At 38.9% G+C, this 27108-nt stretch overlaps 1 protein-coding gene and 1 long non-coding RNA gene across 3 annotated transcripts in view; one reads left to right on the top strand and one right to left on the bottom strand.

The window, feature by feature from the left end:
- The window catches only part of LOC143642740 (uncharacterized), a 35750-nt gene extending 30356 nt beyond the window's left edge, over window positions 1–5394 (bottom strand). The window contains exons 1-2 of the long non-coding RNA XR_013155835.1: window positions 4601–5394; window positions 465–587 (exon numbers count right to left, since the gene is read on the bottom strand). This is a non-coding gene — a long non-coding RNA (uncharacterized LOC143642740). The remainder of the gene's footprint in view (window positions 1–464; window positions 588–4600) is intronic.
- Window positions 5146–27108, top strand: part of MAPRE1 (microtubule associated protein RP/EB family member 1) — a 52867-nt gene continuing 30904 nt past the window's right edge. Inside the window, exons 1-2 of one of the 2 annotated variants that reach the window (XM_077111493.1) lie at window positions 5146–5279; window positions 12733–12856. In XM_077111493.1, coding sequence (XP_076967608.1) covers window positions 12736–12856 — 121 coding nt within the window. In that variant the 5' untranslated portion in view covers window positions 5146–5279; window positions 12733–12735. Of the gene's footprint in view, window positions 5280–5485; window positions 5599–12732; window positions 12857–27108 lie in introns of those variants that run through there. The other variant, XM_077111498.1, reaches the window with a different exon arrangement.

The following is a 27108-nucleotide window of genomic DNA, read 5'->3' as shown; positions in this document are numbered from 1 at the left end:
TCCAATAACGTCCTTCAGAAAGGACGAGAAACAGATACATATTTTTCCTGGTCCATTATCCATTCCAGAATCCCACCTTGCATTTATTTATTTATTTTTTATTAATAAAAGAAAATTAACAACAAACAAACAAAAGAATAAATATCATTCCATTCTACATAATATAATCAGTAATTCTTAATATCACATAGTTGCATATTCATCATTTCTTAGAACATTTGCATCGATTTAGAAAAAGAAATAAAAAGACAACAGAAGAAGAAATAAAACGATAAGAGAAAAAAGTTCCTTGCATTTATTTTTGATTTTTAAAACTTTTAATTACAAAATATACAAATGGAACACTGCATAATGCCTTGTGCTTCAGGCGTGTAACCTACATGTGCTGTCTGAGCTTTGCTTCATTCTAAGGTCTCAAATGCAAAGCAAATGCAGAAAGAAAGCCCAGGTTAGTGAGAGCTTACCCCGAGTCCTCACACAAGCTGTCCTGTGCTTGCAATACCCTTATCTCCTTGCCAGCTAGGTTCCCACTTCTCACCTCGACGACGCAGGCTGCATTAGGAGCCTTTCCTCTGAGCCCTCCTTACCTGAGGATAGAAGAATCTATGTTAGCACAAATTACTCCGCATTGTAATTTTCTATTTTTGTAGCTGTCTCTTCCATGAGCTCCTCAAAGGCAGCTAAGATCTCCCTATACCATTTTTCAGTTAAGCGCATTCACTTAGGAGACTCAGGCCTTGAAGTCATGGGGTTTTGTCTTGTTTTGGAGGGGAGACTCACAATTTCTATCTGTGGTTTCCAGAGTGCCTCTCACATAATAGTTGCTTAATGACATTAAAAATTTCAAAGGTATTTCTCAGGTTAGAGATTTTCTTTATACATTTTATTTTTTAGAGGACTTTTAGGTTTATAGAGAAACCGCTCAGAAAGATACTTTTTAAAAAAGGCAAAGATTTCCTTTTTACCCCTAGCTATCTTCCCCAGGGAGAACAGTGACCTTTGAATAGGTTACGTGTCCCTCTCTTATCTCTTTGGGAGCTGTTCTGGGAGGGTAGAGGTTTATTTCAGAGGTCCTTGCTTGGAAACCTCTGGCTTCCTGTTTCTGCAGAACCAGGCCCAAACTCTAGTTTTGAGCTGGGTTTTTTTTTTTTTTAAACATTTTTTTATTGTGAAACATATATACAAAAACAAAACACATAGTATATTGTAACAAATAGTTATAGAACAGATTTCAGATTTTGCTATGGGTTACAGTTCCACAATTTTAGGTTTTTCCTTCTGGCTGCTCCAACATACTGGAGACTAAAAGAAGTATAAATTCAATGATTCAGCTGTCATATTCATTTGTTAAATCCTACCATCTCTGTTAAAACTCCTCCTTCTTTGATCTTTGGTCCAATCTTTAGGGTTATTCTAAATTTTTCATTTTGGAAGGGGCTGTCAATAATATGGGATGGGGGATGGAACTAGTTGAAGTTCTGGAGAGGTTGGCCCTCTGGGTTTCAGGACTTATGTGGCCTAGGGATCCATCTGGAGGTTGTAGTTTTCTGGAAAGTAATCATAGTGCATGGAACTTTTGTAGAATCTCAAATGGAGCCCTTGGTGTTCTTTAAGGTTAACAGGAATGGTTTTGGTTGGCGTTCGGCAAACGATGGTAAACAGCAATATCTAGCTGAAGCTTACATAAGAGGAATCTCCAGAATAGCCTCTCAACTCCATTTAAACTCTCAGCCACTGATACCTTATTTTGTTATAATTATTTTCCCCCTTTTGGTCAGGAAGGCACTGTTGATCCCACGGTACCAGGGAGACTTTCAACCCTGGCTTCCATGTCCCATGTAGGAGGGAGTGTAATGATTTTACTTGCAGAGTTGGACTTAGAGAGAGGCCACATCTGAGCAACAAAGGAGGGCCTATGGAAGTAACTCTTAGGCATAACTATAGGTAGGCTTGGCTTCTCTGCTACATAAACAAGTTTCACAAGAGCAAGCCTCAAGATCAAGGACTTGCTGTGATAAGTATTTTCCAAACTGTCCTCTATATGTACAGTTCAATTTAACCACTGATTGCCTTCTTATTTTCTTACTAGTTTGTTTTTGAGATTTAAAAATAAACTTGCGGTTCAAAACCAATATGCCTAGTGAGTACGTGTCCACTAGCCATAACAGGCTAGAAAAGAAACAGGGCAACACAACGGGTAGCAACGGGACTGCTTTGCTTGTGAGGTGATGTAGTATTATTTTTGCAGATTCTTTGCTGGGTTCAATGTGCTGATCCAGACAAGCTGTTTTTCTGCTCCTTTATGGGAAGGTGGTTGTGACTGTATAGCCTGGAAGGGTACCATGAAGGGCTTTTGCATTCTTTTCACTTAAATATTACATATTTAATAATGTTCTCCTTCTAAAGTTCTGAATACAGGCTTGTCCTGCTGGAATTTACTGTGCAGAGTCATAAACTTCCCATTTTGTTAGGATCAGCTAGGCCAGTAGGAATGGACTGGGACCTTGTCTCACACGATGATACCCCAGATGTTGGTCAGCTATATGAACTGCCTATTTCCTATTGCTGGACTTGTTCTGAATTTTAGCTACATGCAAATCTGTAGATTATTCCCTTCTCCATCCTCCAAAATAAAATGTTTTGAAATAGCTTCGAGGATCATTAGGTGAAATGATGGTACTATCCAAAATTCTTGATTTCAAAACATGACAATAGATTCCTTTAACATAGGCTCAAGGTCAAAACAACGTACCTTCTGTTCTAGTTTGCTAACTGCCGGAATGCAAGATACCAGAACCAGAATGGCTTTTTAAAAGGGGAATTTGATAAATTGCTAGTTTACAGTTCTAAGGCCGAGAAAATGTCCAATTAAAACAAATCTATAGAAATGTCCAGTCAAAGGCATCCAGGGAAAGATACCTTGGTTCAAGAAGGCCAGTGAAGTTCAGGGTTTCTCTCTCAAGTGGAAGGGCACATGGCAAACACAGTCAGGGCTTCTCTCTCATCTGGAAGGGCACGTGGCAAACACGGCGTCATCTGCTAGCTTTCTCTCCTGGCTGGTTTCATGAAGCTCCCTGGGACGCATTTTCCTTCTTCATCTCCAAAGGTCGCTGACTTGTGGACTTTCTCATTCGTGGCGCTGCAGCATTCTCTGCTCCCTCTGTATCTCTTTCATTCTCCAAAATGTTTCCTTTTTTATAGGACTCCAGAAATTTATTAAGATCCACCCAAATGGGTGGAGACATGTCATCACCTAATCCAGTTTAACAACCACTCATGATTAAATCACATCATCCAGGGAGATGATCTGATTACAGTTTCAAACATACAGTATTGAATAGGAATTATTCTACTTTTATGAAATGGGATTTTGATTAAAACATGGCTTTTTTAGGGGGCATACTTCCTTTCAAACCAGCACACCTTCTAAGGTTTGACAGACTCACTGTTGACTCCAAGGGTTTTGATCAACACCATAACAAACCTTTTCTCTCTGACATACTCTAATTTTTGTTGTTTAGGGGGAGGGTGTGTGTTTGCAGTGTCCAGTATCAGCGCCTGCCTGAGTTAGGAAAAGCACATTCCTGGTTAAATATGAGGAGATGGGTGTATAAAGGAAACATGAAACAATAGCCCTTATTTTGTCTTAAATTACAGACTAATGTTGATCGCTCTCAGAAATGGATTTTTTCCTCAAAATTAAAACAGCATTTTTTCTTTTGGATTTAATGAAGTATTGCTAGTTGAAGCCAGTTTGACATGTCGAAAGATGTCAGACTGATGAGAGGTATGTAGCCTGATTAAAACCAAACCCTTACCCTTTTTACAGAACAATGAAACATGTCACATGCTCAAAAAAAAAAAGAGCAAGGGCTATTGACTTGGGAGTCCCCAGTATTGAGACAGTATCAGGAGTTTCCCCGGTGGTAAAGCTTAATAGTTCCACATTTTTTCTCTCGTCCCTCAAGGGACTCTGTTTAGGCTCTTCTTGACTTGGGTTTCTCTCTAGATCTCATATCCCATAGGAAAGCCCTCACCCCCATCAAAAATGGCCTTTGGGCAATGCTAACATCAGGAGTCTTATTTTGACCTTAATCAAAAGGGCTGAGATTAACACTAACATTGTGCAGATACTATGTGCTATCATCCTAAGGTATAGGAGAGTTAGGATTTGAATCCAAACTTGCTGGACCTGCCACCTGTGAAAGTCATTTAGGGTTATCTTATTTTTATTTTTTGGGTGCATGGTCCGGGAGTCGAATCTGGGTCTCCCGCAGGATAGACGAGCACTCTACCAATGAACCACCTGCCCATTTAGTTTTAAAGTCTTGAAAACTCAATGTTCTCATGTATAAAATAGGGGTAACACATACTGTCCCAAAGCACTTACCAATATCTTTACTCAATCATCCATGCATCCCATGTGTTCAGTGTAAAGCTAGAGTAAAGCTTTTTACAGCTTCCTCTTGTGGGTTTACTTGCCCTTTCCTATCCCTACTCTTGCTGAGTTAACTCCTCATCTTTTAGGGCAAGTGTCACCTCCAGGAAGCCTTCCCAGGTGAAGTCTAGATGAGGAAATTGGCTGGAAACTTAGATTTACCTTTGATATTCGGCATGACAGTCTATTCGCCTCTGTGAGTCTGCTTTCCTCTTCCATGAAGTGGGTGTAACTCATTCCACATAGAGAATTGATAGATTAGGCATTGGGGACACAGGTGAGAACAGAATTGAGCAGGCCCTTGTTTCCGTGGGAAAACACAACGGTACAAAGTGACTTAAAGAATTCAGAAGAAAATAAATTAACGAGGCTAGAGGGTCATTATAGATAGGGTGATCATAAAATGTGTTTCTGAGGTGACTTTCCTGAGCGCTCATCAATTATATTATCAAAATCCCCAATTTCGTACAAATTCACTGTAACGCCAAACGTTTTTTGGCTACAGCTGAGGACCATTTGTAACCAAATCGCGCCTTCTGGGCGGAGTCACGCTCTCTCATTGGCTGCAGCCGACCACGTGGCTACAGTCTCCCGGCAGTAGGCCTCTCGCCCCTGGGTGACTCATCTGCCTGTCAAGGACTGGGCCCCACCCTCTGCGCGCGTCTGAGTCCCTCTCTATAAAAGGAGCCGGCGGGCGATGACGAGCGTTTACGTCGACGCGTAACGGGGGATGCGTGTGAGGTCATCGCGCGGGAGAGCGGGCGGGGTCGGACGGTTTGAACGAGACGGAGACGGAACCGGAGCCGGGCATAGGCAGTGGTTGCGGCCACGCTGAGAGCCGGTGAGCTAGCTAGCGGACACGGGGTCGCGGTTCTTCGGGTAGCCGGGTGGGCCTCGGGCCGACAGGCGCCGGTGGGTCCTGCGGGCGGTGCTGGGACCACTCCACCGGGCGGTGTGGTTCGGGCCGGGTGGGGGAGGGGCGGGGCCGTGACCCGGCGCGCGCATTCTGGTCCGGGGGGCGCGCACTCCGTTCTGCTGTGGGGCGGGGCCTCGCGCCGGAAGTGGGAAATTCTCCTCGCGGCGTGGGGGCTTCTGGGTTGCGGCCGAGGTGAGGAACCCGGACTGCTGCGGCCGGCGGTCTCAGGGAACCTAGGCCCAGGGTAGGTGTGGAGGGTTTGTGAAGTGGGCGCTGTTGGGACCTCTGGAGACCCCACTGTAGAAGGTGATATCGTCTCATGAGTTTTGGGTTCAGACCTCCTGGGTTCGATTTCCTGCTGGGCGACCTTGGGCGGTGCTTAACCTTCTGGACCTCGGTTTCCTCATCTATAAACGGGGGGTGATGATAATACCTCGTAGAGAAAGCTCTTACCATGGTGCATGACAGAGTAATTCAGCTTTTCGGACTCCTGCCTTCAATATAGATTGAGCTCCTAAGTGTAAGGTACCGCCAAGTGCAGGGCATACATTCGGGAGCAGCAGGGCATGCTCCCTAGGAGTCTGTGTTGTGGTGGAGAGACAGAAAGTAAGAAAATGAATAAATGGACGAGATGATTTCATATAGTAATAAGTAGTAGGGAAACCATACAACGGGTGAGGCGAGAAATGCCTTTCCAGTTCCAGCTTTACAGTTGTTTTCTGGTACTGTGGCAGAGCTTGGTGCCTGTTACAGTTTAGGCATGAGAATTCTGAGTCCTTTCGAGGGGAAGTAACCCAGGCTCTGAGTCAAGCTCTCCGACGGGGTTTCTCTAGCAGTAGTAATAATAGCAGCTATTGGTTAATTAGGTACTTCCCATCTGCCAGGCATTATTGTTAAGTGCTTGGCATGGCATTATACCGTTTAATACGCTATCTCTAAAAGGTATTTTCATTTCATAAATGAGAAGAACAGTAGTGACAGGTGAAGTGACTTTCCTTATGCTGCCCAGCAAGTGGCTGAACCCATCTCTGACTCCAGAGTCCAGGCTGTTAATCCCTGTGTTACATCGTTTTCCTGAGGGCCAGAGCTAGAGAACATGTTTCATTTGTCCTTTATGTGCCTTCTCCTGATGTGTCAAAGTGCTTAGCAGTTTCTGGCACATAAGGAGGCTTAGGAATGATATGCTTTTACAAACACTTTGTGAATTGTTTTCATGTAGATTCTAATTTTTAAAAATTAATTTAAAAAAATGACAAAAACATTCTTAACATATGATCATTCCGGTCTACATATATAATCAGTAATTCACAATATCATCACATAGTTGCATATTCATCATCATGATCATTTCTTAGAACATTTGCATCAATTCAGAAAAAGAAATAAAAGACAACAGAAAAAATTTCGTACATACCATACCTCTTACCCCTCCGTTTCACGGATCACTAGCAATTCAATCTACTAAATGTATTTTAACCTTTGTTCCCACTATTATTTATTTTTATTCTGTATGTTTTACTTGTCTGTTGATAAAGTAGATAAAAGGAGCATCAGACACAAGGTTTTCACAGTCACACAGTCACATTGTGAAAGCTGTATTATTATACAATCATCTTCAAGAAACATGGCTGCTGGAACACAGCTCTGTGTTTTCAGGCAGTTCCCTCCAGCGTCTCCACTACATCTTTTTTTTTTTTTTATTAATTAAAGAAAAAAAAAAGAAATTAACCCAACATTTAGAAATCATTCCATTCTACATATGCAATCAGTAATTCTTAACATCATCACATAGATGCATGATCATCATTTCTTAGTACATTTCTCCACTACATCTTGACAAACAAGGTGATATCTATTTAATGCGTTAAGAATAACCTCCAGGATAATCTCTCGACTCTGGAATCTCTCATTCATTGACACTTTATTTTGTTTCATTTCACTCTTCCCCCTTTTGGTGGAGAAGGTTTTTTCAGTCCCTTGATGCTGAGTCTCAGCTCATTCTAAGATTTCTGTCCCACGTTTCCAGGAAGGTCCACACCCCTGGGAGTCATGTCCCACGTAGACAGGAGGAGGGCTGGGAGTTTGCTTGTTGTATTGGCTGGAGAGACAGGCCACATCTGAACAACAAAATAGATTCTCTTGAGGGTGACACTTAGGCCTGATTTTAATTTAGGCTTGACTTATCCTTTGTGGAGTCAAGTTTCATATGAGCAGACCCCAAGATCGCGGGCTCAACCTATTGCTTTGGTTGTCCCCACTGCTTGTGAGAATATCAAGAATTCTCCTCTTGGGAAAGTTGAATTTCCCCCCTTTCTCACCATTCCCCGAAGGGGACTTTGCAAATACTTTTTTACTCACTATTTAGAGCCCTCTGGGATTCATTGGGGCATCACTGGACAAACCTCCAAAATCTTATGCCCTCCTCAAGGTTCCATGTACTTATGGTGTTCAATTAAACTGTCCACATAAGTTAGATTAGGAACTGCACTAATCAAAATATAAATTTCGTACCAAATAAACATTTTTTGCTTTAGTCTCACATGTAAGTTAAAGTTTTAAAATATCAATTATCATCTGTTTTCAACACCCTGCAGTAATGACATTCCTTTGTTCTTCCTCATGCAAAAACATTTTTAAGTTTGTACATTTAGTCACTATTTTCATGTAGATTCTCGTTTAATCCTCATACCACCTTATGCAGTAGATAGTATTCCCATTTTACAGGTGAACCATTTGGAAACCAAAAAGGTGAGGTTTCTTACCTAGATTCATATAGCTCTTTGTGGTGGCACCTCCTTCCCCTTCTTTTTGTAAGTCCCAATATAGTGCTTTGAAAGCATTAGGGTGTTCATCAGCTGGCACTGAATTAGAATGGGTTTGGAAACCTGCTAGAACTGCAGGAAGAGAGCCCTGGGCAAGCAGTAGGGAGCTCTTTCAGGGTTGTGGAAACATGGATCATGGAGTCTTTTAAGGCTGAGGTTTGTGTGGTTGTCATGGGGTTGCCTATTTTTATTTTATTTTTTGTTAATTTAAAAATTTTTTTTGAATACCAAAAAATACCAAACACAAACATTCTTAACTTTTGATCATTCCATTCTACATATACAATCAGTAATTCACAATATCATCACATAGTTGCATATTCATCATCATGATCATTTCTTGGAACATTTGCATCTATTCAGAAAAAGAAATAAAAAGAAAACAAAAAAATTCATACATTCCATACCCCTTACCTCTCCTTTTCATTGATCACTAGCATTTCAATCTAAATTTATTTTAACATTTGTTCCCCCTATTTATTTTTATTCCATGTTTTATTCGTCTGTTGATATGGTAGGTAAAAGGAGCATCAGACACAAGGTTTGCACAATCACACAGTCACATTGTGAAAGCTATATCATTATATAATCATCTTCAAGAAACGTGGCTACTGGAACACATCTCCACACCTTCAGGCAGTTCCCTCCAGCCTCTCCACTACATCTTGACTAACAGGGTGATATGTTTTTTTTTTTTTCATTTTAACATTTTTCCCCCTATTATTTATTTATTTTTCATCCATGTGTTGTACTCATCTGTCCATACCATAGATAAAAAGAGCATCAGACACAGGTTTTCACAATCACACAGTCACATTGTGAAAGCTATATCATTATACAATCAACTTCAAGAAACATGGCTATTGGAACACAGCTCTACATTTTCAGGCAGTTCCCTCCAGCCTTCTCATTACATCTTGGATAACAAGGTGATATCTACTTAATGTGTAAGAATAAGCTCCAGGATAACCTCTCAACTCTGTAAGGAATCTCTCAGCCATTGACACTTTGTCTCATTTCACTCTTCCCCCTTTTGGTCCAGAAGGTTTTCTCAATCCCCTGATGCTAAGTCTCAGCTCATTCTGGGGATTTTCTCAATCCCTTGATGGTGAGTCTCAGCTCATTCCAGGATTTCTGTCCCACGTTGCCAGGAAGGTCCACACCCCTGGGAGTCATGTTCCATGTAGCCAGGGGGAGGGTGGTGAATTTGCTTGTTGTGTTGGCCTCAGAGAGAAGCCACATCTGAGCAACAAAAGAGGTTCTCTTGGGGGTGACTCTGAGGCCTAATTTTAAGTAGGTGGGGTTAAGTTTCATATGAACAAACCCCAAGATTGGGAGCTCAGCCTATAGCTTTGATTGTCTGTACTGCTTGTGAGAATATCAAGAATTCAACTTGGGGAACTTGAATTTTCGCCCTTGGGTTTTCAATTTTCAGATCAAGTGATGGAATTCTTAGGGAGAAATGTGAGCTATAGCTGTTTTTCTTAGTGGCAGTCTCTATTTTGTCTCCCTGGAAGAGCCAATTAATCTGTTGAGTCATTAGATTTTATTGTATATCCACAAGGTGCCTAACTTCACGTATTTAGTGGCTGCAGATTTCTCAGAGCACACAGGACCATGTGTTAATGTACTGCTAATAAAAGAGTTTTGAATTATGATGAAAGGCTATTAATGTTTTCCTGAGCTGGGGTGTGGTCAGTAGACACACGAGGTTTTACCAGATGCTTTCATTTTATGATAGCATGACACACACAGTACTTGATGTATGAATATTGCCAAAGTAGATATCAAGTGCTTAGCCTGGGACCATGTTTTTTGCTTGAATGTGTCTCTACTTGGTACCTGATAAAAGCATTTTGCTTACTGTGTGCATTTCATTTATTCATGCACTCGAGGGATTTTAATTAAGGGGGACACTTAATCTGATTTGTGGTTCAGATAATTCTCTTTGGCTGCTTTGTGAAGAAGAGATTGAGACTGTAAGACTAATTTGAAAACTTGTAGTAGATTCAGATGAGAGATGATGGGTGGCAGGCACTGTTTTTGGTACTGGGGATATGAGTATTAGGATGCCCTGGACCTTGTTTGTTTAGTATCTATGTGTCAGACATCATGCCAGATATTTTGTATATCTTATAATATTTATCATATTATTATATTATTTATATATTATGTCATTTAAATCTCAGCATGATCCTTTTCAAATAGATGGTATTGGTTTTTTATTTGCTTTTTAACTTGTAAGATAGCTCAAACATGTTGATGATAACTTGCCCAAGGTCACCTCCCTGATGAGTGACAGTCTCACATTCAAACCCAAGTCCTCCTGGCTCTTTGAAACCCTTAGTTCTTTCCTTAGAACTAATTGCCATTTGGTCCAGATCCAGCCTGGTAACAATTTAGAAATGAAGGGAATTACAGTCTAGTGAGAAAATGCCTGTTGCTGAAGTATGAATGAAGTGCTGTGGGAACATAGGAACGATGAATTTTCCAGTGGAGTCAGGAATTAAATTGTGTTGGCCTTTTGTAAGGTATTAAATCGTGTTGGCCTTTTGTATAACTTAGTTTTATTGACTGTTTGGGAGTACAAGAATGTGGATGGTTTGCTTTTTCTGAAAAAAGTTTATATAGATACGTATATCTTTCTTTGATACTGTCCTGCCAACCTGAAGATAAATAGCATTTATTGATTGTCCATTGTGTGGAAGGTACTGTTCCAGTGCTTTTGGAAATGTAAAGACTTAGACCCAGGTGAGTCACTTACCCCTCTTAGACCTCAGTCACCTCTATCTTAGGCTCATAAAAAGGGTATTGGATGTGTGGATCTCAGTTTCTTCCAGCCCTTACATTCTATAGCTGCATGAGTGAAAAGACTTAGAGCAGCCTAGTGTAAGCAGCCTAGTGTAGGAGACAAATGTGGCAAGACCAGCGTGTATACCAGTGTTTTAGGTGATGGGAATTAAGTGCCGTAAGATAGCTAAGGGTTGAAAACTCATGGTTGTTCCAGATTTGCTCTGAGGTCCCTCCCTGCCTGTCCCCCACCCACTGGAAATATTGGTATCTCATGAAATGAGGAAAATGAAAAGTATCAAGGACATAGTTAAATCTTTTTTTAAGGTAGACATAGTGACTGTCCAGGAATTTCATTGAGATCTGGATTAGCCTGTACTTGTCTTATGTTGCTGAGTATTATTTCTACTACAAAACCCTACAAAGGATTCTTTAACAGTTAGAATAATGTCCAGACTCCTTACCATGGCCTGTGAAGCCCTAACATGATTAGGCTCTGCTCACTTCTGTTCCATTTCTTACCACCCTTCCTTTTGTTGCTGGACTATCACCACGGTTCTTCCACATCTCTCTGACTGCTTCGTTGTGATTCTTAAGCTGAAATGTCACCTCAGAGAGGCTTCCTGACCACATCTCCCCACCCCCCAATTGCCTAACTGATCATTGTGAAACATCTGTTTGTTTATTTTGTCTGTGTCAGATTTCCACTTTAGCATGTGAGCTTGCTGTGTACAGACATCTTTTCTCTTGTGTTCATCTCTGTTCCTGGTCTGTAAGAACAGTACTTAAGTATTTAACAGACATTGTTAAACATTTTTTAAGTAAATAAGGAGTAACTGAACTGGTATTTGAAAATGCTGGCACCGACATTTACAGCAATTTAAATTAAATTTGTTGCTGTGTGTTTGTTGTTTTGAATTTGACTGTCTGACATAAAGTTGCGAGGCAGCATTTTCTAGGTGAGCAGAAAGACTAGATGGTAGGTCTGGGCAGGCCTGGGTATGAACCCCCAGGGCTTCTATGTGCTGGCTTTACCATGTCTTGCCTTTCTCTCTTTTCATCTATGAAATGAGGAGAATGAGGTGAATTTCGGAGGGCTGTCATGGTTAAATGTCAAGTGTCTGTGAAGCTCCTGGCTCAGTAGCTGGTCCTTAATAGGTTCTCAGATGCCCTCCCTCTCCAGAAGGCACAGCAGAGAAATTAGTATCAAGGACTCTGGTACTGTGAGGTCATTAACTACTATTAGTACCTTTTTAGTACTTAGGTTATTGAAAAAGCTTACTTTTAAAATTAAAACTGGAGATAGTCTTAAAGAATGGGAATTAGTGAGAACTATAAAGAGAAATTAATGAAGGCCACCATCTAAATAAAATTGCGATAAAAATTTTGATGTCTAAATGGTAGCTTGGACTGACATTTTTCAAACTAAGAACATGTTTCTGCATCACCTTCCCTTCATAAAGCCTCTAATCATCCTTTTAATTAGTATTTCTTATAATATAAAATTTTATATTAATAATATTAAAATGTGGTCTAACCTTTTGGCTTGCTGATATGGGGCAGTTCATTTCAGATCCTGTTTTTGTATGGAAATCCAGTCTTGTGGTTGAAATCCTAGCTTCTTTGGTTTGACCTCTCTGGGAGAAGGTGAGGCTTACAAAGTGTTATTCTCAGTGGTCTGCTTTGGCTGACTCTCCAGGAAAGGTTTGCTCTCACTTGCATACCTTATATAATATGAGCCCTTTTCTTTTCCTCATATGCTGTAGAAGATGGCTGTGAACGTATATTCGACATCAGTGACCAGTGATAACTTAAGTCGACATGACATGCTGGCATGGATCAATGAGTCCCTGCAGTTGAATTTGACAAAGATTGAACAGTTGTGCTCAGGTAAGAGAAATCCACAAGACCACTTTTCTAGGAAAGCCTGCCAGTTCTTTAGGAAAGCTCAGCCCCCATATCTGACTGCAAAATCCACACAGAAAGTTCATGGTTTGTGTTCAGTCTGCATCCTTTCTTCCTCAGCCCTCTCCTATTCCTACTTCTAAAAGGAACTGCTTAACAAAAGTGGGCGTCTGCCCTCCTTGTCCACCATTTCTTGCTGCAGAGACTTCATTCTGAGGCCCTTAGCTTAGCCCCAACTTCTTGGTCTGTGCTCTCTGGCACCCAGATTTGAAGTGTCTTGTTTGGGGACAGTAATTTTATATTACTTGTTCAGTGGCATTCCTTACTCCCAAGAAGCACAAGACTAAAGTCAGACAAATGCCATTTCAGCTGTGATTTTCTTAGGCTACTACGTAACAGCAGAAGCAGTTTGGTAGAGAGGTAATGATTAAAAAAAAAAACCCAACAAAAATGTGTTTTCTTTCTGCTAAAGTAAGTAGTATATACTGTATGGCATTTAGAATGCCAGAAAGGAGAAAAAGAATGGATGTTTGAATGTTTTTCTTTTTATACATATATATTTGTATATATTTCAACCTTTTTCTTCATTTAACACATCGTAGGAATTCTCCAGTGTCATTTAATATTGTGGAAATACTTATTTTTAATGGCTCTAGACTATTTGTTTGTTTTTTTTTTTTTATGTGGGCAGGCACTGGGAATCGAACCCGCGTCCTCTGGCATGGCAGGCAAGCATTCTTGCCTGCTGAGCCACCGTGGCCCGCCCTAGACTATTTCTTTTTGTGGATATGCTGGAGTTGTTTGATTTCCACCCAATTTTTGAATATTAAGGTGATTTCTATTTTTTCCATTTTATGAATAATGACTGGATTGACTATCCTTTAACGTAAATCTAATCTGTGTTTATTTCCTCAGTGATCCCTAGAGGTAGAATTACCAGATCAAAGGCTATGACCTCTAGGCTCTTGCTAAAGGTATTATCAGCTTTTACTTTCTCTAAAGTCTTACCCTAGAATTCTGCTGACTGCCACTGATATCTTGACATGGTAAGCAGAATGTTGGAGTTATCAAAACTGGATCTCCCATAGTTGGGAGATGAAGTCAGGAATATGCCCGAAAAATGATGAGATAGATGTCCTGCTACTACTACTTAAACTCTTGTCTTGTTCTTGGGGTAGAGATTAGAACCTGCAGCCTCATGCTAGCTAATAAGAGTAGCACTCATTTAATTGAACACTTCTATGTCAGGTTTCATGTAAATGCTTTATGAACATCTGTTCATGTAATTCTCACTGTACCTCCATGAAGTATTTATGGTTATTATTTCTTTTTCTTTTTTTTTCTTTTGTTGAGGTAGTTATGGTTATTAACGCCATTTTACACATGAGGAAACAGTCTTAGAGGAATTATATAACAAGACCAGGATTATGCAACTGAGAAAAGAAATGGGATTTAAACCTTCGTTTAAATCAGGAGTCTATGCTCTTCAGCCACTGTACCCTACTGCTGCTCTCAACTTTTCACCTTTCCTGACCAGTGTCATTTGGATTGATTGAAAATTACTGCTATCATTTATATGATTTTTCTTCTGAGCACAGTTCAACACTTCTGTATTTTGTAGTTGGGTCTTAATTTCAGTTGGTCTTTAATCTCAGTTTAACAGACAGAAGGAAGCCACATGTGAAGTTGCATAGTAAAATAGTGGTGTCCAAGAATCGTGCTTATTAAACATTAATTACTTTTTTAAGAGTAGACATGAATTGGTAGCCATGGATCTGTGCTACCTTTTTACCATTTTCTATTATTTTTTCAGTTCCATCTCTATAACCCCATTTGTTTGAGGCTTTTTTTTTTTTTTTTTTTAACATGGGCAGGCACCGGGAATCAAACCCGGGTCCTCGGGCATGGCAGGCAAGCATTCTTACCTGCTGAGCCACCGTGGCCCGCCCAAAATTTGATTTTTTTTTTTTTTTTAACATGGGCAGGCACTGGGAATTGAACCCACGTCCTTTGGCATGGCAGGCGAGCATTCATGCCTGCTGAGCCACCGTGGCCCACCCTGAGGCTTTTAAAACATTCATTTGCCCTGAGAAACTGTGACTGATATAGGAGGTCATCTTCGTTTTCATTTGAGCCAGCTTTTTTATCAGCAATTTTTCCCTGAAATTTACCTATTTCTATAAGTATACTCCAAAATATATTTCACTTAATATAATTCACTTAATTACCTACACATGAAAAAAATGAGATTTTTTTTTCATGTGTTGATAAGTTGTACATGTCTTGATCAGGCTTATCTCATTCAGGCAGGGAGCTATCATGGACAGGATTGGTCTTCATGAGGCTTCAGTTTGCTTGAGCCATCTGACTTTGAGTGAATCCCTAGTGTTTGTTTTCTCATCTGTAAACAGGGGTACCTGGTCTATATGTTGGACTGTTGTATCAACTGTAATAATAAATATATTGTTTCTGTGCCAGACCCAGGAGTGAGTGTAGATCCTCTTTAAGAAGGATCCTTCTTTTACAGATGAGGAGACTGCTTATGCCTGATGAAGCCTGTTTTGCATACAGATCTGTCTGACCACACAGTCCACATTCACTCTGCTGTATATATTTTATCTTTTAAAGAAACATTTGAAAGAGAGTTAATTTTAAACTGTGTGTTGTATATAATCAATTGCAATAATAATTAGCACATTAAAAAAACCTGTGAAGCATAGCAGCTCTGCCTGAAGCATAGCAGCTCTGCCTAAAGCCTACCACTTTTCTTATCCCAGACAACAGTGTTTTTCCCCACCTAGTTCTGATTTGTAAATAAACTTTTATTCATTCATTACTAGTTCTCTAGAGAGCCTTGTAGGACCTCTTTGGAGTATGTAGATAATTGTATTATGTTTCACATTAATGTTTAGAAAACAAGGTCTTGGCTTCCAGTATGAGAATAAATAGGATGAGCCACAGACACTGCCCCTGAACAAGGTCTGATGCTAGGGATTGTTGTCTTAAAGAAGGTGAAGCTCCTCAGCTCCTTGTGTTTACTGAGGTCTGTGTCAAAAGCCTTTAGTACCAGTGCCTGGTCCCTCCTGATCTTATCTCATATAAGGAAAGGCTCAAGCAGACAAGAATTCTCCATCAAGTGCAAGCTTTAAAAGGGTCCCTTAAGAGGGAAAGCTGTGAGGAACTCCATTGTTAATGTGCTGGCTGCCTGTGAAATGTCTGAGTTTTGTCAGCATTGTGGGTTCTCTACAACAGCCCCCACCCCCACGCCATTCTCTCCCAACAGTGAGAAGACCTTTGCTTGGTGAGGATCACTTTCACTGCAAAGTTGGCGTGTTGTTTTCAGATTCGCTATTACATCTGTAGTCCCCTTATTTTGAATGCTAGTCATTAAGGGAAAAACCCTTATCACAGAGAATGATGTTGATGAGGGATTACTTGTGTCAAAAAGTGGAAGCTGGGCGAGATTCTAGCCGACTAAGATGGTGGCTCAAGATATTCCAGGATTGTTGCCTTACAGAATCTTTGAACAACTAGCAAAAACTGGTAGTGCCCTCTTCTTCAAAACTTGAGAAAACAGTTGAAGGGTTGCAGTAATTGGATGAGTACAGAACCAAGAAAATACAACGTTGAAAATGGTAGGAGAAGTTTGTGGTACCCTTTTTGGTCCCCATTTTCATCCCTATCCCCTCCCTGGCTTGTTCCCAAGCTGGCCTGCACTCCTGTTGTGGGTCCTGTTCCCTTTTATGGAACGAGCAGAGTAACCCCTATCTGCATGTCAGTGTCAGTCTTTTGAGTGGCAGCCTTAAAGACTGAACCAGGAAACTCCTCTCTGGCTTGCCCTTCTAAAACTTGCCCTGCCAGCACAAGCAGCTTGCGGACCTCGAGAGCAGTGTAAGAAACAAATCACGGTGGCCTGGGGCAAAAGATTACCAGCTTCAAGACACATAATGTATCCCCTGGGAGGGGAGGCAATCTTGTTTCATAAGGAGTAGAGGGAACATTGGGATGCCTACAAATGGAGAAATTCCTAAACCCACAAATGAGGACAGTCCAGAAAAGATGAAGAAAATCCTGTACTTTGCTTTCTTCTTGGGGTCCTCTTCCTGACTGGTGGAAAACTGAATAAAACTCTGGAGAGCTCAGCCAACACATAGCCAATATGCAGACTGCTAGAGGTCTTTTTTGCTTTGGTTTGTTTATTTTTGTTAGTTCCTGGCACTCAAGGAAATCTCTCTTCTGTCATTAGCTGGGTACAGACTTAAGGAATAGAGGTGCAGAGACTAAACCCCAAGGCCAACACATTAAAATATTAAAATGTTCAGTGTACAGCAAAAGGTTGCAAGACAAAAAAAAAAAAGAAAAAAAAATAAGAAACGATGGCCCATCCAAAGAGGAAGAAAAAAATTCAGAAACCATCAAGAAAGAAGACCAGACTTTGAACATACCAGACAAAGACTTCAAAAAACATTCATGTTCAATATGCTCAAAGTAATAAAGGGAAACGGGAAAAAACTAATGGATATCAGGAAAATGTTGAATAATGTAAGAATCCCAATAGAAGTTTTAAAAAGGAACCAAACAGAAATACTGGACTTGAAAATAATAATAACAAATAAAAATTTCCTGGAGGGTTTAATAAGCATATTAGATCTGGAAGAAGAATCAGTGAACTCTAAGACAAGACAATTCAAATGATTAAGACTGAGGAGCAGAAAGAAAAATGAATGAAAAATATTGAACAGACCCTAAGAGATCTGTGGGACACTATCAAGCATCCTAGTATATACATTATGGGAGACCCAGAAGGAGAAGAAAGAGAGAAAGGGGCAAAAGGAATATTCAAAGAAATATTCAAAGAATGTCTTCCAAACTTAATGGAAGACATTAATATACATACTCAAGAAGCCCACTGAACCCCAAACAGAAAAACCCAGAGAAGTATGCCCAGACATGTAGTAGTCAAACTGTTGAATGCCAAGGTTTAAAAAACAAACTCAAATCAGAGCCCAACCCCACAACTGGAGAAACTAGAAAAACAAGAGCAAAGTGAGCAGAAGCCAGGAAATAAAGATTAGAGCAGAGATTACTGAAGTAATGAAACCAAAAGCTGATTGTTTGAGAAGATCAACAAAATTGACACATTTTTAGCTAGATTGAGAAAGATAAAAAGAGAGAGACACAAATAACTAAAATCAGACCCACAGAAATAAAAAGAACTATAAGAGGATAGTATGAACAACTGTTTGCCAGAAAATTGGATAACCTAGATGAAATGGACAAATTTCTAGAAACAAAAATTACCTACTCTGACTCAAGAAGAAATGGAAGATCTCAATAGACCAAGAGAGCAGGTTAGTATCCAAAAACTTCCCAGTAGAGGAAAGCCTAGAACCAGATAGCTTCATGGTTGAATTTTACCGAACAGACCAAAAAGAACTAATACCAGTCTTGTTAAAACTCGTCCAAAAATTAAGAGGAGGGAAATTTTTGGAGATCACCATCACCCCAATACCAAACCCAGATAAGGATACCACAAGAAAACTACAGACCAGTATCCCTTGTAAATATAGATGCAAATAACCTCCTCCACAAAATATGAGTAAACTGAATCCAAGAGCGTGTTAAGAGAATTATCCGCAATGATAAAGTGGAATTTATCCCAGGTCTGCAACCAATACCAAACCCAGATAAGGATACCACAAGAAAACTACAGACCAGTATCCCTTGTAAATATAGATGCAAATAACCTCCACAAAATATGAGTAAACTGAATCCAAGAGCGTGTTAAGAGAATTATCCGCAATAATAAAGTGGAATTTATCCTAGGTCTGCAAAGGTAGTTCAACATAAGACAGTGATAAGTTAATAAAATGAAGGAAAAACAAAATAACACATGATCACCACCACTGATGTAGAAAAGGTGTTTGAAGAAATCTGCATCCCTTCTTGAGAAAAATACTTGGAAAACTAGGAATAGAAGGAACTTCTCAGTATGATAAAGAGCATCCAAAAAAAAAAAAAATCACAGCTGATATCATACTCAGTGATATAAGACTGAAAGCTTTCCCTCTAAGATCAGGAATAAGACAGGAATACTCATGATCACCACTTATGGGTAAGATAAAGAAGTAAAAGGCATCTGTGGTGCTTTAGAACTGTGTGTACTCCAGAAAATCATGTTGTTGAAGCTGGTCCATTTCTGTGGGTGTGGCCCTATTGTGAGTGGGAACTTTTGATGAGGTTGCTTTGTTGGGGTGTGGTCCAGGGTAGGTCATAATCCTTTTAGTGGAGACCTTTGTAAATGGGATGAATTTATATAGCGAAAGCCATAGAAGCAAGAGGCCGAAAGCAGTGAGATGCAGGAGAGAAAGGAGAGATCAGTTGACACTGCCATGTGCTTTTCTTTATGGCAGAGGATCCAAGGATCTCCAGCAGCTGGTATTTAGTAAGAAGGCATTTTGTTGATTTGGACATTTTCTCAGCCTCAGAACTGTAAGCTAATAAATTTCCATTATAAAGCCAGCAGATGTCATAGTATCTGCTTTCAGCTGCCTAGGAAATTAAAATAGCATTCAAATTGGAAAGGAAGAAATAAAAACTGTCCCTATTTGCAATGGCATGATTCTTTATGTAGAAAACCCTGAAAAATACACAACCAAGCTAGTAGAGCCAGTAAACAAATTGAACGAAGTGGTGGGGTATAAGATAAATGTGCAAAAATCACTAGTGTATACTAGTAATTAATCGTCTGAGAAGAAAATTAAGAAAAAAATTTCATTTATTTTAGCAATTGAGAGAATTAAAATCTAGGTAAAGTTTAACATGGATGTAAAGAGGACCTATATACGGAAAACTAAACATTACTAAAAGAAACTAAAGATGACCTAAGTAAATGGAAGAATGTTCTATGTTTATGGATTGGAAGACTAAATTAAGATGTCAACTGTACCTAAAGTGATTTACAGATTCTGTGAAGTCCCAATCAGAGTTCCAACAACCTTTTTTATTTTTTTATTTTTTATTAACACAACAAACAAACACGAACATTCTTAACATAACGAACATTCCATACTTGGTGTACAATCAACAGCTCGCAGTATCATCACGAAGTTGTATATTCATCACCATGATCATTTCTTAGAACATTTGTATCACTCCAAAAAAAGAAATAAAAAGAAAAAAGAAAAAACTCATGCATAACATACCCCTTACCCCTCACTCTCATTGATCACTAGTATTTCAGTCTACTCAATTTACTTTAACATTTATTTATTTTTAATGTATGTGTTGTACTCATCTATCCATACCATAGGTAAAAGGAGCATCAGCCACAAGGTTTTCACAATCACACAGTCACATTGTGAAAGCTACATCATTATACAATCAACTTCAAGAAACATGGCTACTGGAACACAGCTCTACATTTTCAGGCAGTTCCTTCCAGCCTCTCCATTACATCTTGAATAATAAGGTGATATCTACTTAATGCGTGAGAATAACCTCCAGGATAGCCTCTCGACTCTGTTTGAAATCTCAGCCACTGACACTTTATTTTGTCTCATTTCTCTCTACCCCCTTTTGGTGGAGAAGGTTTTCTCAATCCCTTGATGCTGAGTCCCAGCTCATTCTAGGATTTCTGTTCCATGTTGCCAGGGAGGTTTATACCCCTGGGAGTCATGTTGCACATAGACGGGGGAGGGTAAGTTTGCTTGTTGTGTAGGCTGGAGAGAGAGACCACACCTGAGCAATAAAGGAGGTTCTCTTGGGAGTGATTCTTAGGTCTGATTTTAAGTAGGCTTGACCTATCCTTTGTGGGGACAAGTTTCATATGAACAAACCTCAAGATTGTGGGCTTGGCGTATTGATTTGGTTGTCCCCACTGCTTGCGAGAATATCAGAAATTCTCCAAATGGGGAAGTTGAATTTCCCCCCCTTCTTGCCATTTCCCCAAGGGGACTTTGCATATACTTCTCTATTTACTGTTCAGCTCACTTTGGGATTTATCAGAGCATCATACTGGACAAACATGCAAAATCTCATGCCTTAAGTCAAGGTTCCATGTACTTAGTCCATCCATATAAGTTATATTAGGAAATGCACTAGTCAAAATATACATTTTGTACCACATAAACATTTCTTGCTTTAGTTTTACAGATAAGTTGAAGTTTTAAAATATGAATGACCATCTATTTTCAACACCCTGCAGTAGTGACATTCCTTTGTTCTTCCTCATGCAAAGACATTTTTAAATTTTTACATTTAGTCACTGCCATTGTACACTCTAGGCATTCCCACCTCAGTCTTAATCATCTGTCTTTCATTCTGGTTTCATATGTTCCCCCAACCTTCCTCCCTCTATCCTTCTCACACTCAGCATACTTATATTATTGTGCTTCAATCAGGTAGTATTGTGCTATTCATTTCTGAGTTTTTACAGTCAGTCCCAACAGCCTTTTTCGCAAAAGTGGAAAAGCCAATCATCATATGTATGTGGAAATAATCATCAGATTTACTAGGGGTCCCTAGTAGCCAAAACCATCTTGAAAAAGAAAGAAGTTGTAGGATTCATACCGCTCGATTTTTAAATCTTACCATAAAGCACCAGTATTCAAAAATTATAATACTGATGTAGGGACAGACATACAGAATAATGGAATTGAATTGAGAGTTCAGAAATAAACTGAATTTTTGACAAGGAAACCAGATACCACTCAATAGGAAAAAAATAGTCTCAATAAATGGTGCTGGGACAACTGGATGTCCATATGCAAAAGAATGGCAGACCCTTGCTTCACACCATATACAAAAATCACATCAAAATAACTCAAAGACCTATATATAAAAACCAAAACTATAAATTCCTAGAAGGAGACATAGAGAAGCAGCTTCTGAACCTTGTGTTAGGCAGTGGTTTCTTAGACTTTACACCAAAAGCATGAACAACAAAAGAAAAAAATAGATATAGGACTTCATCAGAATTAAAAACTTGTTTACCAAAGGACCTTATCATGAAAGTAAAGAGCAACCTATAGAATGGGAGAAAATATTTGGAAACTACATCTCTGATAAGGGTTTTAACAGGATATATAAAGAGATTCTATGAGCAACAAAAAGATAACCTGATTTAAAAATGGGCAAAAGACTTGAATAAACATTCCTTCAAAGAAGAGATGCAAATGTCAATAAGCACATAAAAAGATGCTCAACATCATTTGTCATTAGGGAAATGCAAATCAAAATTGTTCTATTTTATATCCACCAGAGTGGCTGCTATTAAAAAAAATGGAAAATAACCAGTATTGCGGAGTGTATGGAGAAACAGGAACACTCGTTCATTGTTGGTGCAAAATGGTACATTCACTGTGGAAAAGTTTGGCAGGTCCTCAGAAAATTAAGTATAGAATTACCATTTGATTCAGCAATCTCACTTCTAGGAATATACCCCAAAGAATTGAAAGCAGGGACTCAAAGATTTGCACACTGTTATTCTTAGTGGCATTATTCACAATTGCTAAAAGATGGAAGCAGCCCACATGTCCATCAGCAGATGAATGTATAGACAGAACGTGCTGTATACATAGAATATTATTCAGCCATGAAAAAGAATGAAATTCTGATGCATGCAACAACATGGATAAACCTTGAAGACGTGTTGAGTGAAATAAGTTAGATGCAAAAGGACAAATATTGTATGACCTCGCTGACATGAGATAATTAGCATAAGCAAATTTATTGAGTCAGGAACTAGAATACAGATTGTCTGGGACTGGGGTTGGGGTTAGGACGGTGAAGTTAATGCTGACTAACTTGATAGAGTTTCTGTTTAGGAAAAAATTTTTGGTAATGGATTGTGCTGATAGCACAGCATGGTGAATGTGCTTATGAACACTGGATTACATTTTGAACGTGGTTAAAAGGGGAAATTTTAGGTTATATACATGTTACTAGAATAAAAATTAAAAACAAAACAGAACCAAAGAGCTGTATAGCACAGTGAATCCTAATGTAAACTATGAACTATAATCGTGTAGTTAAAATAATATTGTTTCATCAGTTGTAACAGGTAACATACTGATACAAATTGTTAATAGGGAAAACTACCTGTGTAAGGATGGGTATATGTTAACTCCATGATTTTTCTGTAACCCTACTTCTCTAATTAAAAAAAAAAAAAAAGATGCTGGTTGCTGTTGGTGGACCATTCCCCTGTTCTCCCAGTTCCATTCCCTGTTCAGGCATCCTGCAGTTTTCCAGGAGCTTAGCAGGGTGCATTGCACACGTAGGGATGCATCACTGACTTCTCAAAGCTCTCTTTCTCTAAATTTTATTCATCCTCATTGAATGTCCTCAGTGACTTCTTTTTTGTCTTTCCCCTCCAGCCTGACTTCCTTCCTCATTCCTGTGCTCCAAGAACAGGAGAGGTGTTCAGATGCCCCCAAACAAATGTTAGATTTCCTTATTCCTCAGTTTATTTTGGGGCCTTGACAGTTCTTGAGGTTATAAAAAACAGCTCGTCCGCTTGTCCTTGCAGCCTGGTTAATGGCCTGCTCCCCCTACACCTCTAACTAGGCTCGCCGTCTTTGATGTGGTGTGGTGTTTTCTGTCATATTTATAATATACTTTTCCACAATCTTAATTACCTAACCCCTGGCTTTGTTTTCTCCTCAGATATGCTCCTTTTTTCCAGGTACTCCTCCATCGTTCTTCTAGTATCTCAGACCTGAGAATCATCTTTTGAAGCTCTTCACAAAAAAGTTCTATTTTGTCTTCTAAAGGGTCTTTTGGATCCAACCCCTTTTTAGTTGGCTTACTGCTTCCCAGTGACATTCTAACTAGTTCAGGCCTTTAGGGCTGCAGACTTTCTCAGGAACTGTTTTCATTAAGTCACTTTGCTGCCCAAGGATCTTCACTTAACTTTTTTCTTCACCCAACTTTTTTGCCGAACTCCTCAAGCATCTCCTTGATTTTTCTTGACTATTTGAAACAAAACGATACAAAAGATGACAACTTATTTTCTTCTGATTATATAGTCCTTTATCAAAAGTTAGTGATAGGGCGGTGCGATGGTGGCTCAGTGGCAGAGTTCTTGCCTGCCATGCCAGAGATCTGGGTTCAATTCCTGATGCCTGCCCATGTTAAAAAAAAAAAAAAAAAGTGATGGTCATTATCATCTGCTTGCTGTTTTTTTTTTTCACCCTAATTATGGCTTCATATATGAGTGCTTATCATAAGGAGGCACTTTTAAAGTGCTTTACATATATAATGATTCTAGGGCAAAGAAAGGTTAAACGATTGCTCTAGATTACTCACTTTAGCTGTACTTTCTTCCATTTTCCTATAGTTAAAAATGTAATTGATACACTTTTTATTTTTTGAATATACAGTTTTTATTTTTTGAATAACAAAACTCAAAATGTTTTAAAATTGATTTTAAAATTGATTCTCCGGGGTATGTGTTCTCTTTTCCCCCTTTTTATACAAATAGTAGCTTATTTCATCACAGTATTCTGGAGAATGTTTCATATCCAAATGTGAAATGCTACTTCATTATCTTTTATGACTGTCGTACCATAACTTGTTTGGGTCAGGCCTCTATCAGTGGACGTTTAGGATGTTTCCAATCTATTGCAATTACAGACTGTTGCAGTAAACAACATTTATAAGTACACGTGTATTGTACAGTTTATTCTCATGTTAAATATTTTAAACCTTTTAATGTGTATGGTAATAACTCTTCACAGCCCTCTATTTCCAAATCTTATTCATCGTTTAAGACCCAATTCAAGCCTTACCTTCTCCCCAAAGCCAGAACTCTTATGTTTAACAGTTCATTTCCTGTGTGTTCGTATTGAAACCCTGGGAGTTTTTAATCTGGGGTCTTCTGAGAGGAGAGCATCTATTCTGTGCAGAATGTTGGCTCTAACTCTCATCTAATTTTCCAAGAGACCCTTGACTGAAAGGTTTGAGAGCCAGTGTACTTGAGAATACTACAGCCTTTTGGAGTAGGGGTTGCATCATGTACATGTTTTGTGTTCTCTGCTTGCAGCATAGACAGAGCCTGGTAGAGAGGAGCCAGGGTAGTAGGTGGAGATTTGGTAGTCTGCATAGTGATACACCCTAAGTCTGTCAGCCTCAGGCCACAGATGACATGGACCTTTTCTGTTGCACATTGTTGGGTCATTGGCTGCCTCAGATAGCCCTGCTGGTACTGTTAACTTTTGTTTTGGTCATGGCCACATGACCTAGTTGAGGCATTATAATATAGGCCAGAAGCTTACAGCCTTTTTCCTTAAAAAATGTTATCTTTTCTCCTGTTACAATTTTATCTTCTTTTTTTGTTTTCTGATTATAAAAGTATTACGGTAGTACATAATTATTTTAAAAATGGAATACCTTAGTACTGCCACTCACAGATTGGACACTATTTGACTATTTTTAGATCTGCAAAAATTAATTTTCATATGGTTTAATCTGGTACATTGTATTTTCTTCTAGTCTTTTTTTATGCGTAAATATTAAGATAGATTTTTTTTACATAAAAGGAAGCCACATATCTATATATTTGTAACTTTTTAAAATTATGAAATAGGACATATATACAAAAAAAAAACCCAATGAATTTCCAAGTACATTTTAACAGGTAGTTATGGAACAGATTTTAAAGTTTGGTATTGGTTACAGTACCATGATTTTTTTCTTTTAGCTGCTCCAGGACACTGGAGACCAAAAGAAGTATCAGTATAATGATTTAGCAGTCATATCATTTGTTAAATTCTATCTTCTCTGTTATACTTCTCCTCCCCCTTTTTTGTGTTAAAAATAGCATATATACAAAACAATAAATTTCGAAGTACATTACAACAATTAGTTGTAGAACAGATTTCAAAGTTTGGTATGGGTTGCAATTCCACAATTTTAGGTTTTTATTTCTAGCTGCTCTAAGGTATGGGAGATTAAAATATAAATAACAGTGATTCCGCACTCTTACTTATTTGTTAAATCTTACTTCTCTATATAACTCCACCATCATGATCTTTCTCCCATCCTTTAGAGGTATTTGGGCTGTTGCCATTCTCACTTTTGCATGTTGGAAGGGCTGTCAGTAATATGGGATGGGGGACGGAACTAGTTGATGTTCTGAAACGGCTGGCCCCTCTGCATTTCAGGACTAATCTGGTCCAGAGACCCATCTGGAGTTTGTAGGTTTCTGGAAAGTTACCTTAGTCGATGGAACCTTTGTAGAATCTTATATAATGCTCTAGGTATTCTTTAGGATTGGCAGGAATGGTTTTGGTTGGTGTTTGCAAGTTATCATAGGTAACAATGTCTAACCGAAGCTTGCATGGGGGTTACTCAGAGGAATAGTCTCTTGACCCTGTTTAAACTCTCTCAGCTACTGATGCCTCATTTGTTACACTTCTTTTCCCCTTTTTGGTCAGGAAGGCATTGTTTTTTTTTTTTTTTTTTATTAATTAACAGAAAAAAAGAAATTAACCCAACATTTAGAAATCATACCATTCTACATATGCAATCATTAATTCTTAACATCATCACATAGATGCATGATCATCATTTCTTAGTACATTTGCATCGGTTTAGAAGAACTAGCAACACGACAGAAAAAGATATAGAATGTTAATATAGAGAAAAAAATAAAAGTAATAATAATAGTAAAAAAAAACCCTATAGCTCAGATGCAGCTTCATTCAGTGTTTTAACATGATTACTTTATAATTAGGTATTATTGTGCTGTCCATTTTTGAGTTTTTGTATCTAGTCCTGTTGCACAGTCTGAGGAAGGCATTGTTGATCCCATGGTGCCAGGACAAGACTCATTGCCCATGCCCTCAAGGAAGCTTTCACCCCTAAATAGGTTTTTGTATCTTGCTTTTTCTTTTTAACATTAAATTTTGAGCTTTTTCCCCCAAAACAAAAAATACAGGTTTGAATGCTTGCAAAATATTTTATCTTGAGGATTGGAATGGTGTAGTGTATGTAATTGAGTGTTCCTCCTGTTAAAGATCTGTCTTGTTCCAGTTTTTCCTGTGAATAAAGTTGTGATAACCATTTTTGTGCATAAACTTGTCCTTTTAAAAATAAAAATCACTTCCTTATGCTGTACACGCATGTGTTTATTAGCCATTTGTATTTCTTCTGTGAATTGTTCAGTTGCTTTTACCCATTTTTATTGGAGTCTAATGTTTTCCTTTATATGTTAATTTTATTTCAGCCAATTC

This window comes from Tamandua tetradactyla, chromosome 1 (assembly GCF_023851605.1).
Source record: "Tamandua tetradactyla isolate mTamTet1 chromosome 1, mTamTet1.pri, whole genome shotgun sequence".
NCBI classification, from domain to species: domain Eukaryota; kingdom Metazoa; phylum Chordata; class Mammalia; order Pilosa; family Myrmecophagidae; genus Tamandua; species Tamandua tetradactyla.
Note: the sequence above shows the minus strand (reverse complement) of the source record. Positions and strands in the feature narration are given on the sequence as shown.